General features: G+C 43.3%; 1 protein-coding gene across 1 annotated transcript in view; it reads left to right on the top strand.

Annotated features, from left to right (window-relative positions):
- Obsc (Obscurin) overlaps positions 1 to 13,018 on the top strand; it is a gene marked incomplete in the record, with an annotated part of 215,126 nt that overhangs the window by 103,896 nt on the left and 98,212 nt on the right. The window contains 10 exon segments of the mRNA XM_077686554.1: positions 2,032 to 2,161; positions 2,252 to 2,427; positions 4,298 to 4,403; positions 4,489 to 4,664; positions 4,889 to 4,994; positions 5,651 to 5,829; positions 5,928 to 6,036; positions 8,589 to 8,767; positions 8,886 to 8,991; positions 12,415 to 12,593. Of these exon segments, the coding sequence (XP_077542680.1) occupies positions 2,032 to 2,161; positions 2,252 to 2,427; positions 4,298 to 4,403; positions 4,489 to 4,664; positions 4,889 to 4,994; positions 5,651 to 5,829; positions 5,928 to 6,036; positions 8,589 to 8,767; positions 8,886 to 8,991; positions 12,415 to 12,593 (1,446 nt within the window).

Genomic DNA, 13,018 nt, shown 5'->3' with positions numbered 1-13,018 from the left:
ACAATTAACTGCGGCGACTTTGTCTCATCATCACACATGTACAACTATTGCGTTGTTTGTTCACCTCATGTGACCTCGCTGTTCGTTGCTGTTGCAGCCGCATGCAAGTGTTGCAATTTATGCTTTTAGAATAATAAATAGCCTTCGGTATGTTGTTTGTAGAACGTAGAGACAGCAAGCAGCCTACAGTAGCGTTTTTAATGGCAAAAAGTGGTGTGTTCAATTGCAATTGTAAATCACTACATATATCATCCAATACGTTTCCTTTTTTTGTTGTTAGGAAACATAATATAAACTTTGTTCAGTGTCAGACCCTAGAACGTTGTACAATTTGGGTTCGGAGACCACAAATCTCACCCTTCTGATTAGATAGGTAGATAGGCGGTAGTCACAATTAGGCAAATGTTTCATTGAAAAAAAAAAGGGGGGGAGGAGAGGGGAGGGTATCCTCTTTCGTCCAGAAGGCCGCGCACTGCCCCTGTTCGAGCGGCCCGCTGGGATCAAATGAAAAGTTGGAAATAGGTTTGTAGGGATAGATAAAAATCCAGTTTTACCAAATCATTTTAAACAAAAAGTATTCAATGGCCATGATATCGACCTTTTCAGACATTTATTTTTCAAATTTTGGGGGTTTCAAGCGCTAGAGCTACAGCTGGGCTTATGAGGTGTGCCGTAGTGGAGGGCTCCGGATTAACTTGACCTCCCGAGGTTCTTCACCGTGCGCTGAAATCTCAACCCGCCTCCGACTGAACCAAAGGCCATAATTCTTCAAGTTCAATTGCCCCACTAATTTATTGTTTATAATCTACAGCGCCGCCTTCAACGGAGCTTCTTTTGCCCTAGCCTATATATTCGATTCCTTACTGACATTCCTACGCAAAGCGGATACGTTGCTCGGAGGAAGAAATTACTGGAATATTTAATTTCCTTATTTATAGACTCTACATTAGTCAAACGAAAGTAGACATATCCTACACAACCAGTATTGAGGAGAAGAAGGCCAATGATGCGCGTACTGCTTGCAAATCATACTATAGACTGCAAATATCATTCTGTAGTTATCAGATGATCTGCGTTGGACATCGAAAGTATATCATTTCGGGAGGCTTAGAATTTCGCCAGACAAGAAATGGCATTTTACGCTATGAACACAGTACTTTTTTTTCGCTACCGCCGATACACTTGCCCCGGTAGCATGTTTGTGTTGGAAGGTAACAGAATGAAAGCGAATCTGCAAGCGAAAGCTCATTATTTCAAATATAATGATAAACATCTTTAGAGTCTCCAAAGAACTTGCAGAGTCGTGTTCATTCTGTTAATGTAGTGATTTGAAATTGAACGTGTTGTTCAGTGTTGTCTGTTGTAACAATGACAGTAGAAGTAAACATAATAGTAGTTCCCTGTCGTTGTGGTTGGTGTCGTAAACGTGCCTGGCTTGAAACGAACAAAGTCCACATTAAAATACGACGATAACGTGTACATGTTCGTAGATGTTTCCCTCTTTAATGCAATACCCCTCCCTGGCCTAAATAAGTCAATAAACAAATAAAGAATTGTCAAACTCGCCGTTGCAACGCATACACGTGCTCAATATTTCTACAGCCCTTTAGAGGCAATAGTTATAATCGTGAATTGTGCAAGAAATAGCAAATTATACTTTAAAGTAGCGAACGATTTCTTTATTTGTTTTGTAACGTTCTTTCAGGACGAAATATTTAGCATCGACGAGCGTTCACACGTGTAAAATACACCATTTTCTTTTGTAATATCTGCTCAAGAGCTGGCTTTTAGCTTTACTTATACGAAAAGCGGTATCATACACCTCGTTACATTGAATGCCTCACGAATTAGAGCTCAGTTGAATTTTAGATAGCTGCGTTTACGCGCAGATTATATGTTTACAATGACTGATACAGGAGAGATACTACAAGCACATAGTAATGGCGTCGTACAGTTACCAAGGGCGTAGTTTTACCCTCTTACGTTTACGTAAGTGGAAGGACTAATCTGTATTGTACTTTTTTCGTATAGGCGCTGTCATTAAAAAGGCGCCTGAAGCTCCAACGATCACTGCTAATCTCTCCGATGTTGAAGTGAACGAAGGAGCCTCGGCCATGCTGGAGCTCAAAGTAACTGGATACCCGAAGCCGAAAGTGACGTGGTAAGATGTCCCCCTTGCCGTACAGAGGAAGAAAAAGACACTTAGATTGGCACACAATGTGAATGGACGTCGTCTGCCTATTTTCCGCAGGAAGCACGAGGGAAAAGTCATAGAAGCGGGTGGTCGTTACCGATTCCTGTTCGAAGATGAAGAATCAATGACATTGGTTATCAAGAACACAAAGAAATCGGACGCTGGGACATACAGTGTAGTGGCTGAAAATGAATCGGGAACTGCCAACACTGACTGCAGGCTGACTGTCAACTGTGAGTAGGCAGAAACGCTTTGCTAATTTGCGCCCAAGTGTTCGTTGGTCTATTTTTATCGGTTGATACTTTTTAATCTTACTAGAGGATATTTACAAAGGGTCGACAGCTACTATCATCCTTCATAAGGAGAGCAGTAAAATACCTATAAGAAAGGGCGTCAGACAAGGAGACACAATCTCTCCAATGTTATTCACTGCATGTTTGCAAGAAATATTCAGAACATTGGATTGGGAACAGGTGGGAGTAAGGGTTAATGAAGAATACCTCAGTAACCTCAGATTTGCTGATGACTTTGCCTTGCTAAGTAACTCTGGGGACGAATTGCAAAGCATGCTTACCGCATTGGACAGAGTAGAACCGTGGGCCTGAACATTAATATGATGAAAATTAAAGTAATGATCAATAACGGCGGGAGAGCACAGCGCTTGCGATAGGTGGCGAGGCAGTGGAAGTGGTAATCGAAAATATCTACTTAGGCCAACTTGTGACCCCGGATCCCAACCATGAGGCAGAGATAATTAGAAGGATAAGAATGGGGTGGAGTGCATTCGGCAGGCATTCTCAGATAATGAAGGGCAGCCTACCATTGTCCCTGAAGAAGAAAGTGTATGACGGCTGCATCTTACCGGTACTCACCTACGGGGCAGAAACCTGGAGGCTCACTAAGAGGGTTCATCTTAAATTGAGAACGACTCAGCGTGCAATGGAGCGGAAAATGATAGGTGTAACATTAAGGGACAAGAATTTCTACATATTAGTAGAAATTAAGAAAAAGAAATGGACGTGGGCAGGGCATGTAATGCAAAGGCAAGATAAACGTTGGTCATTAAGGGTAACAGAGTGGATCCCTAGCAGGGGACGGCAGAACGTTAGATGGGCAGATGAGATCAAGAAGTTTGCGGGGATAAATTGGTCGCAGTTAGCACAGGACCGGGATAATTGGAGATTAATGGGAGAGGCCTTTGCCGTGCAGTGGGCGTAGATAGGCTGTTGATTATGATGATGATGACTTTTTATTCTGGTTACAAAAAAGTAGTTTCAACTAATACCCATTGGGAATTTCAACACTGCTCGAAAAAATGAAAAATGCAGCAATGTAGACAGACAACAAATAGTTTTTTTTTCTCCCCACACATTGCAAGTAATATGTGTTTTTGAGGACGATTGTTTCAAGATTGAGGCAAGCTGTCTGACACGTATGCAGAACTGAATATACAATTAGTTCCGGCAAACTCATGGCCTAAGATTCTTAGGCGCGTAGAATGTTGTTATTCCCAAATTTGATTGGTATGTCCCCATGTAGTCCAGAAATGGCGGAAGACTCCGGGATTTCAACTTATGTGATAGCTCTAGATCCTTCACGGACAAGGAGTGCTCCGGCAATTGTCGGCTAGTTTTATGGATTTGGAGTCGGTGAGGTACGCGTCCTGCTTGCCTTGCATGGAAATGGCCACTCTACTCATACCACTTGTTGAAAGCGTTACAACCTTGCAGAAAACTTGTAGGTGTATACTATTGTTTTCTAGCTCCTTCCCCCCAAGTGGCGGTATACATTGCTTTTTACTTGTGACGCCGTCTTTTGAATAAAAAAGCCCTGTTCAATAGTGTGCCTCTGCACGACCATCTATTACTTCAGATAATCTTCAGGGCACCGTAGGTGCGTGCAGCCACATTATGAGACGATTTTACCCACATTCTTCCTATACAACGTTGTGCTTTCTCCTGCTGGTGCAAGCAAGGTCGCCTAAGAAATTAAATGGTCTAAATGAAACTAATTACAAGTCGCGGCTTGCTTCTGCGCATGTCGTTTCGATTTTTCTATTTGCATGAACGTTCGCATTGTTGTTTTTTATCGGAATTTTTACAGCCACTCCAACATTTAAGAAGGAGCTGAAAGATGTCTCAGTGATGACAGATGATGTGCTCAAACTCGACGTTGAAGTTCAAGGTACTCCGGCTCCAGATGTGAAATGGTGAGGCGACAGTGAGGGTTCTCAAGCTGCCGCTTAAGCGGACGTTGTTATCCTTGTGCACTCTCTGACTCTCGTTTCTCTAAAGGTACAAGGATGGGCAAGCAGTGGTGGAAGACGACCGGGTGAAGATAACGCAGCCAGCGGAAGATAAGCACGCGCTAATCATTGAGCGCGCCAAAGTGGAGGATTCGGGCAATTACTCTTGCGTCATAAGCAACACTGTTGGAACGCAAACAGGCTTCTCAGCCGTTTCCGTAAATGGTACGCATGAATTGCTGCTCACTCATTCAAACGAAAAAAAAAAGTATACCTCTCGAGCAAGTAACGAAAAAGCCCATGAGGTACCAGTGAAGTAAGCGTCTTTAAAGATATTGTCTTGCCTGGCAATTTTGCTTGTTTTTCATTTATGTTTATTTACGCGAGGCTTGCAAGTATTGTTTGTACGCTTTCGATGTAGTAATTCAGTTTTGATATTTTCCCATCAGCGCCACCAAAGTTTTTACAAAAGCTTAAAGACTACGAGGCGGCCGAAACTGAGAATGTCACATTCCGAGTCAAGATTTCCGGAAATCCAAAGCCCAGCGTGTGCTGGTGAGTATCTGAATTGCCACAATTTAATGCTTCACCAATTGCAATGGAAAGACGTGTTAATTGCACTAGGAAGACTTGTTATTGCCTCTCTTCGGGGCACCGATAAAATTGGCCCTAGGCAACGAAAAAGTAAGCGTCTCTAATTGAGAACCATTACCGCAAGATGTGCAGAGCATTAGGTATTCCTAAAGTGCTTCATATCCTATCAGGAATATTTTAAAGATAAGTAAATCAGATAATGTTCACAAATTGAATACACTCCGGAATTCGTTAGGTCTTTTAACATCTGAGATAGCTTTTATTGTCAGTCATGGTCTTCTCGCTCTTAAGGTTTCAAGGTTTTATTCAATAAATGTTTGTTTGGTTTACAAAATGCGTTATTGATGTTAGTACAGAAGGAGGTCCCGAAGTGTTGTTCCCGTGTTGTTCTCGTGTCAACTTCACAAGCACAGTAACAAACACATCTACTTGTCTCGTAGAAAAACATGCTTATGTAAAATATTATAAACACTACACTGCATCGTAGTGTACAATTTGCGCTAGTTATATCTGAACTGTATGCAATCCCCGATGCGCAGGTGTTTAAATTCTTGATTTCGCTATCATGTCACGTGAGAACTCTCTTATGATGAAGGTTTCTGTTCATCTTTCGATAGGAAGAAAGATGGGAAGACATTGAAAGCAGATGGGCACAGGTACCAGATGCTAGAAGAAACTGAAAACGTCCACTGCCTCATCATTGACGACGTGCACGCAGAAGACGCGGCGCAGTACACTGTGGAAATAGCAAATGAGTACGGCGTGCAGACGGACAGCGCAGCTCTGACGATAACATGTAAGCTTAAGAATGATGCACTTCCCCACCTTCACCCCTTCCCCAAATGAGATCTCCTTCTCACTTTAAAACTTGGCGGCGTTTGATTCTGTCTGCAGGCAAACCGAAGTTTACGAAGCCCCTTTCTGACGTCGAATGCTGCGAAGGGGACGTAAATATAAAAATTACAGTGGAAGTGGAGGGAACGCCGGCTCCTAAAGTGAAATGGTAAGAAACACATCTGTGTCATACCGGGAAAAACCAGCACAAAGTCAATCTTCGCATTATTTTATGCATTACAAAAAGGTGACTATATCACCCAGTCGCTTGTCGGTGGAAACCAAAATGAAATTTTGCAATTATGAAGACACAGCGTTCAAGGACGAACCGAATTGTTGTTCCTCACGTTTGCCAGCAAGCTTTCTGGACAGCGCCCCTTGTTCTTCACTGGAAGGAATAAAGGCGCAAAATGGATATGAGTGGTATCCGAGAAGATATTGGGTGTTTCTCGAGTACTTCACAATAGTAGGCTACTACGAGAGACTACGAGTACCGTAAGCAGTACCTTCTGTGTATATATCATATACCGGAATGCATAACTCTTTATCCAAAGGCACAACTGATTTAAGAAATTAAAAGAAGAGGTTTTGTCTGGGTATCTGGTCACTTTTTTTTCTTTCCTGCTACTTTAAAATTGCCGTTTTCCCACAAAAAAAGAGAAGAACTGCTTTTCCTGTGGCTTGCTTGGCGTTATGGGTTGTTGACTTTCCTTTGTATATATTGACACAGGAAGGTGTAGATTTAGATAGCAGTAGACGCAAGACATGAGGGGAAAATTAGCTGGGAGCAAACCCCCATCAGTTTAGTCACCGTGTCTAGCCTTGACACACCCGAGTGTTAGCCCTTCTTCGAGCTATGTTGTGGATAAAAGGTTAGCAATTTAGCCAGCAGCACCTGTGTCGTCATCTCTACCTCCGGTTTGTAGTTTGTTTTCGCAAAGAAAAAATGCCGCAAAACGGGCCAAGAGAGTGGCGGAACGCAAGACTTGCCATGAAATCGCCATAGACGAAGAAAGCGGAATGGGCAACGGCGATAAGTGCCAAGCGACGGTAGCTGCGCGAACGCGAAACACAAGCAAGTCGTCGCCTGGGCGAGAGGGGCGCAGAGTTACGTCTTTAAAGGTGACATGGGGGCGAGGAGGGACATCCAGACACCTTAGCATCTTCAGCAACTCGACGCCAGAGCGTTGGCGCATTAAGCGACAATGAGCAAGTTTGTCAAGACATTCGTGGAAGGTCATCTTGGTAGCGCACGAAAACGAATGCTTCCGCATTCTTTAAATCAGGGGTCTGCAACGATTGAGGTGGAGGGCCGAGTTGCATTAAGCCGACACGGCGGAGGGCCGAACGTCTAATCGGATGGAAGGGGGGCTTTGAAGGCAAAGAGAAATAATTCAGCGAATTGCCAATCCTATTTAGCTATAACTGACAATCTGGCTGAGTGTGGAGATGGGGGACAATGCAACGGGAAGCGATTAATTCTCTGTTCTTGGCTCCCGTCTAATCCATTTCGAGGTCAAAACGGGCGTGTCGACCTTCAGGTAGTTAGTGACATGAGAAGGAGGGTGGGGGTCCTGACGATGCGCTGAGGGCCCCATAATACTGCCCCGCGGGCCGCATGCGGCCCGCGGGCCGTAGGTTGCCGACCCCTGTCCTAGATCATTCATAGGTGTGTTCATAGTTTTTTGTTAACCACCAGATTACGATGACAGTTAATGTAACTATGCAGGATGTATCTGGCACGCAAAACCAAGCGCAAAGTTCCGTTTCCTGTGCGCAACAGAGCAATTTTTGCCGTTCCATTAAAGCTGAAGAAAAAAAAAGCTTCGCAACCCCTCTTTATCAGCACCCGTTGAAGGTCCATTTAGGGTAGCTTTGTTGGTGGCAAAGTTGTTGTAGGGAGTGAAATAATACCCAAGCTTTTTTGGCACATTCTGGAGTGCCCCCGCAACTCCGTTAAATGTGGAAGCTATGGAACATGTTACTCGTAATCTAACATATTTGCTTGCTTTCAACCCGTGTTGAAAAAGAAAGAAATGACAAAGGAATCCTTGCAAAAACCAACATTAAAGCTGTCCCGTGCTGCTTCTTCGGCCTTGGTAAACGTTTTATGCGTTCTACAACGAAAAACAAGAATCCTGCCTATGGCCCTGTTTACACCAACTTCTGCTACTCCAAGCCGTGGTCTAGACTGCGCGAGGATCATTTGCATCTGAATAATCATTCATCGCCATTTGATGGTATGGTGCTCCTTTGAAGACGTGTAATTTTCATTTTTGTCGTGTATATTATTCACTCCATATGGGGCAGTGTAATATGTATACACGTTGCATGTACACATGTCGTGTCCACGTGTGCAAGAGTATATGTATGCATGTATGTATTAATGTACACACGTACGTGCGTATGTATGTATGTTCGTATGCGTAAATGCTGTATATGTGTATAGGAGTGTACGCATTTACGTATGTATGCATGCATGCATGCATGCATGTATATATGTATGTATGTATGTATGTATGTATGTATGTATGTATGTATGTATGTATGTATGTATGTATGTATGTATGTATGTATGTATGTATGTATGTATGTATGTATGTGAGAATCCAGACACCACAAAACACACCGCTTTCAGCCAAACTCAAAGTATTGTAATGCATAGTTGACTTCAGTGTTACGAAATGGCTTAATAGAAGGGTGATATGTCTTGTTTTCCAGGTCGCTTAACGATTCCCTCATATGCGAGGACAACTCGTTCAAATTTGAATCTGTGGAGGAGAGCGGCAAGTACACGCTGGTGATCAAAGAAGCAAAGGGCGAAATGACCGGCGAAATAGGCTGCGAAGCACAAAATGTCAAGGGCAAGGACACGTGCTCCGGAAAGTTCACTGTTAAATGTAAGGCAGCTTCATGTTTTACGTCGGCATTCTGTTTTCGAACGTTTCTTGAACGTTACGTTCTGATGTCCTGAAGTTGTGTGGGCCTTATATTAAAGCCATTCCTTTCATTTTCCAGCAAAGCCTAAAATTCTAAAAGGATTAGACGACATTGACGTCGAAGTTGGTCAGTCCGCCACGTTCAGCGTGAAAGTGGCAAATGCAAAGGACGCGAAAGTACAATGGTAAGCAGTTGTGGTTTCCTGATTCTTAGTTGCCTTTGCAGTTCGCTTTAATGTTCCTTCTGTGTCTCTTTGGGAGACACTTTGCTTTCGTGACCTTCATACACAAACTTTGAACGCACTCATTTTATTCCTTAGAAGGGCGGAGCTTGAAATGCGTTTAGACATCTAGAGGCAATTTTTAAAATAATGACTAAAGCAACATAGATTGCCTAATCATTTCTAAAAATTGTTGCGGTACCATTCGTTAGGAGATAAGTATTACTACAGCAAGAAAACTTTGACATGAGAAAGTTGGTTCATGTTGGTTCGCGAAAAAGACGGAATGTGAGGAAAGCAGACAGAGAAAGAACACCCGGGAAAGTAAGGGCAACCTACTGGCCTTACTGTAAAGACAGTAAGTGCGATCAGTGTTAGTGCGGCGGCCGCTTTTGTGATGGAGGCGAAAAGCAAAAACGCCCGTGTGTACGAGATTTCGGCGCACGTTAGAGATCCCCAGGTGGTCAAAATTAATCCGGAGCCCTCCACTACGGCGCGCCTCATCGCCTGCGTTGCGTCGGCGCGTTAAACGCTACAAGCAATCAATCAATCAGTGTTAGTAGAAGTATCGCATACCATAACAGTGCTATTTGTGCCCGCTTCTATCGTTCTCTCTAGAACCATTTGCAGCGCTGCAGGAGGTATACCGTTCTGACTGGGGATGGTGACAGGCTTGATCATGCATGCGTCAGCGAGCGACCCCCCCCCCCCCCCCCCCTCCCACACACACACACTTTTTAGCGTATACCCCCACTAGGGTTTATCAATAGACGCACTGCTCACCGCTTAATGGACGGTATGACAGCGACATCTGCTGTGCAGCACTAGATTCCTTTATAATTACTCCCGCCGGGTGCTTCCGACTAAATCTTGACTAAAGGCGTGTAATGAAGGCCCTCCAGTGCGTGACCCATGAGCATGCAGTCACAGGACAGTGTTTTCTTTGCATTTGGCTCCGAAAACATTTTTCTCCTAAGAGCGATGAGCTGCATCACCTCGGTATTTCTTCTGTAAGCGTTAATAGCAAAGTTGGCACAGTCTCATGCACAAACATACACGCATATTCGCTTGTCTGGCGTTGAAAGCACCATGCGCTTTAGCCATGCACCCCGAAGCTCGCTTCCCGGTGGTACGTAGTGGTAAACAGTCGTATACTAATTGCTGGATTTGCAGCGCGGGACTACACAGAGATGTTTTGGCGTACTCAGCGAAAACCGCAGTTGAAAAGCGGCGAAAAATAGGTGATCACGAAACGCGTAGGTTTGCACTGCTCAATTAGATCTTCGGTTCACCTGCCGAGCAGCGACGGGAAGCTTCCCCGGGATTGGGCATAACAAACAAACAGCGCACTAAAGCAGGATGCACGTGCATTTTTACAAGTGGCTCCAGCTTTTTGAGGATGAGTGTGACAAGACAGCTTAAAAGGTATATAGTTAGATGAACACAATAGCGTGTAAGAGGGCTGCATGCAACGCTACTGGTGATTTCGTACAGGTGATTTCGTAGGAACCTGGGGCAGATCCCGCCGACGGTTACCAAACCTGTCTTTATGGGAAGTGCATGAAAAAGCTATGCATTCGCAAGGATGTCTGCTTCATGGCGCCTCAAAGCGGCGATGATGCGCGAACTCGTGCATTTATCGCAGGGATCGAAAAATAAGCGAGAGAAGAGGTTGCAAACTTTGCAGAGAAACTGTGACCATTTCAGCGTGCATCAGAATCAGAATCAGAATCAGAAAACGATTTTATTAGGCAATCGATACATTACACACTTTTTGTATACAGAAGGAGGTCCCATAGTCAGGGACTGAAACGGGACCTCCTATAATAGTGAACATAAGAAATATATTTGAAGCAGAAAACAGTAGTAGCGAAAAACAAATAAAATACATCGCAGGCAACACAAGATATTCCACAAGAAAAAAAGCAAGAATTATACAGGAAAAAAAAACAAGGGTAATTCAACATTCCAAATTGTGAGATCGATACACACAACAGAACAGCAAAAAAAAAGAAAAGAAAGAAAGCAAAAATTACTCAGAAAAAAAAACAAGAGTAATTGAACATTCCAATTGTGATAGCGACACAAGTTGAAAAATTGCACAAATGATAGCGCAAAAAGAAATCACATTTATTCGCAGCGATGCACAACAACCATCAATGAGGTGATTCATTGGCAGAAGGTTGTGGAAGGGTTGCCATGAAAAAAAGACAGACAGGAAGTAGAAATGTAAAGAACACGAAGAAAAGTAAAAACTATTTAAAATTATGGTGATTGTGTCGTGGACGTGAGGAACGTTTTAAGATCTTTTTTGAATTTTCCAATTGACTGGGAAATTTTTATTTCCGGTGGTATGGTGTTCCATAGCTGGATACCGGTGAAAAGAGCTGTTTGTTTGCCGTAGTTGGAATGAACTAGAGGTAAAATTAAATTGTGATTACGTGCAAACCTCGTGAAGTTAGTATTTAATAGGTTGCATTCGGGGATTATGAACACAGGAAGCTGATGGTTGATTTGTTTAAAGAATAAGATACCTAGCTTGTATTTGAAACTGTTTTCAATATTTAGAATGTTGTTCTCAAAAAGGAGTGTTTTGGCGTCACTGCGATAAGGACTGCGGGTAAGTATTCTAATACATTGGTTTTGCATAGTTTGAAGGGAGGAAAGGTGGGTGCTGTAGGTATTGGCCCAAGATGAAATACAGTAATTAATATGGGAATGAACAAAAGCGTAGTATAACGATAGTAATGTAGGCTGAGAGAATACATCCCGGGCCTTAATCAAAACACGCATGCCGTACGCTATCTTCTTTCTCAAATAACAAACGTTTTGCATAAAAACGTTTTGCTTTGCACAGCTGCATTTAATTACGTAACTGAGCTTTTTGTAACGTGTAGCGTTCAGAGCACCATGTAGCATAAAAGTTGGTGTCGTCGGCGGCGTTGACTGTAAGAGAAAAATCGGCGTGCGCGAAAAATTCGGTAGCTCCACTTTTCAGCGTCCACTGCAACCCCCGCGACCGTAAGTCATTGCTTGAAGTGATAGAGTGCGAGAAGGAGCAGAACGTTTTCGCCCCTCGCGGGTGCCATACAAATGAAGATGTGTTGTATCATGACCATTACGTCATTGTGTGACTCAAGTGCATGACAAGCCGATGATAATGCGATGCGAATGGAATCTGATAACGCTGTCGCGTTCAACGCTTAAAGGCGAAGCTTAAGCGGCTTAAGCGTGTGTCAGAAACCATTTAAAAACAAATTTATCCCTACGTCCCAACCTAAAATCTCAAAGCCAGAATTATTTTGCTGTCGCTTCGTGTTTTAAATTTCTGCAGTTACATTTTTTCGGGGTTGTTTTTAAGCCTAATGTATTTCTTTCTCTACTTAGGCTGAAAGACGACGCCGAGGTTACCATTGATAACAAGAACGTGTACGCGAAAGAAGAAGCGGATGCCACATTTACGTTGGTTCTGAAATCAGTGACGCCAGACGACGCTGGGAAGTACACGTTCAAGATAAAAAATGAACTTGGTGAAGACAAGAGCTCCGGAAGTCTTAGCACAAAGAGTATGTCGGGAACTTTTGACCATCTAAAATTTGACTTGAATGTTCGCCTAAATGAACGCCGTTTTCTAGCGGACGTGCTTCTTGCACGGGTGTAGATGGACCCCTGCCACCCCCCCCCCCCTTTTTTTTTTTCTTTAAAGTCAGGAGAAAGTACAAAGTACACTAACTGTACTCGCCCTTTTTCATTGCTTCTAAGCAAAAATGAGGCAATATTCCTCGGCATTTAACTCGGCAAGTTCAAGTGAACCCTTTTTCTACCTACAACTCCTATCAAAAAGGAAATGTGGAACTTATTATCGAAAAATGGAGGCAAGTGCCCCCACACTTGCCTCTCACTGCAGGCGTCCATAGTTGCTGGTCGTTTTTTTGCCGATTTTTTCATAAACGTTTAGTGTCAGGCGACTCTATGAGCTGGTGCGGGACCA

The sequence above is a fragment of the Haemaphysalis longicornis genome, unplaced genomic scaffold (genome assembly GCF_048455015.1).
Source record: "Haemaphysalis longicornis isolate Haplotype H1 unplaced genomic scaffold, Haemaphysalis longicornis Haplotype H1 scaffold_1, whole genome shotgun sequence".
NCBI classification, from domain to species: Eukaryota; Metazoa; Arthropoda; class Arachnida; order Ixodida; family Ixodidae; genus Haemaphysalis; species Haemaphysalis longicornis.
Note: the sequence above shows the minus strand (reverse complement) of the source record. Positions and strands in the feature narration are given on the sequence as shown.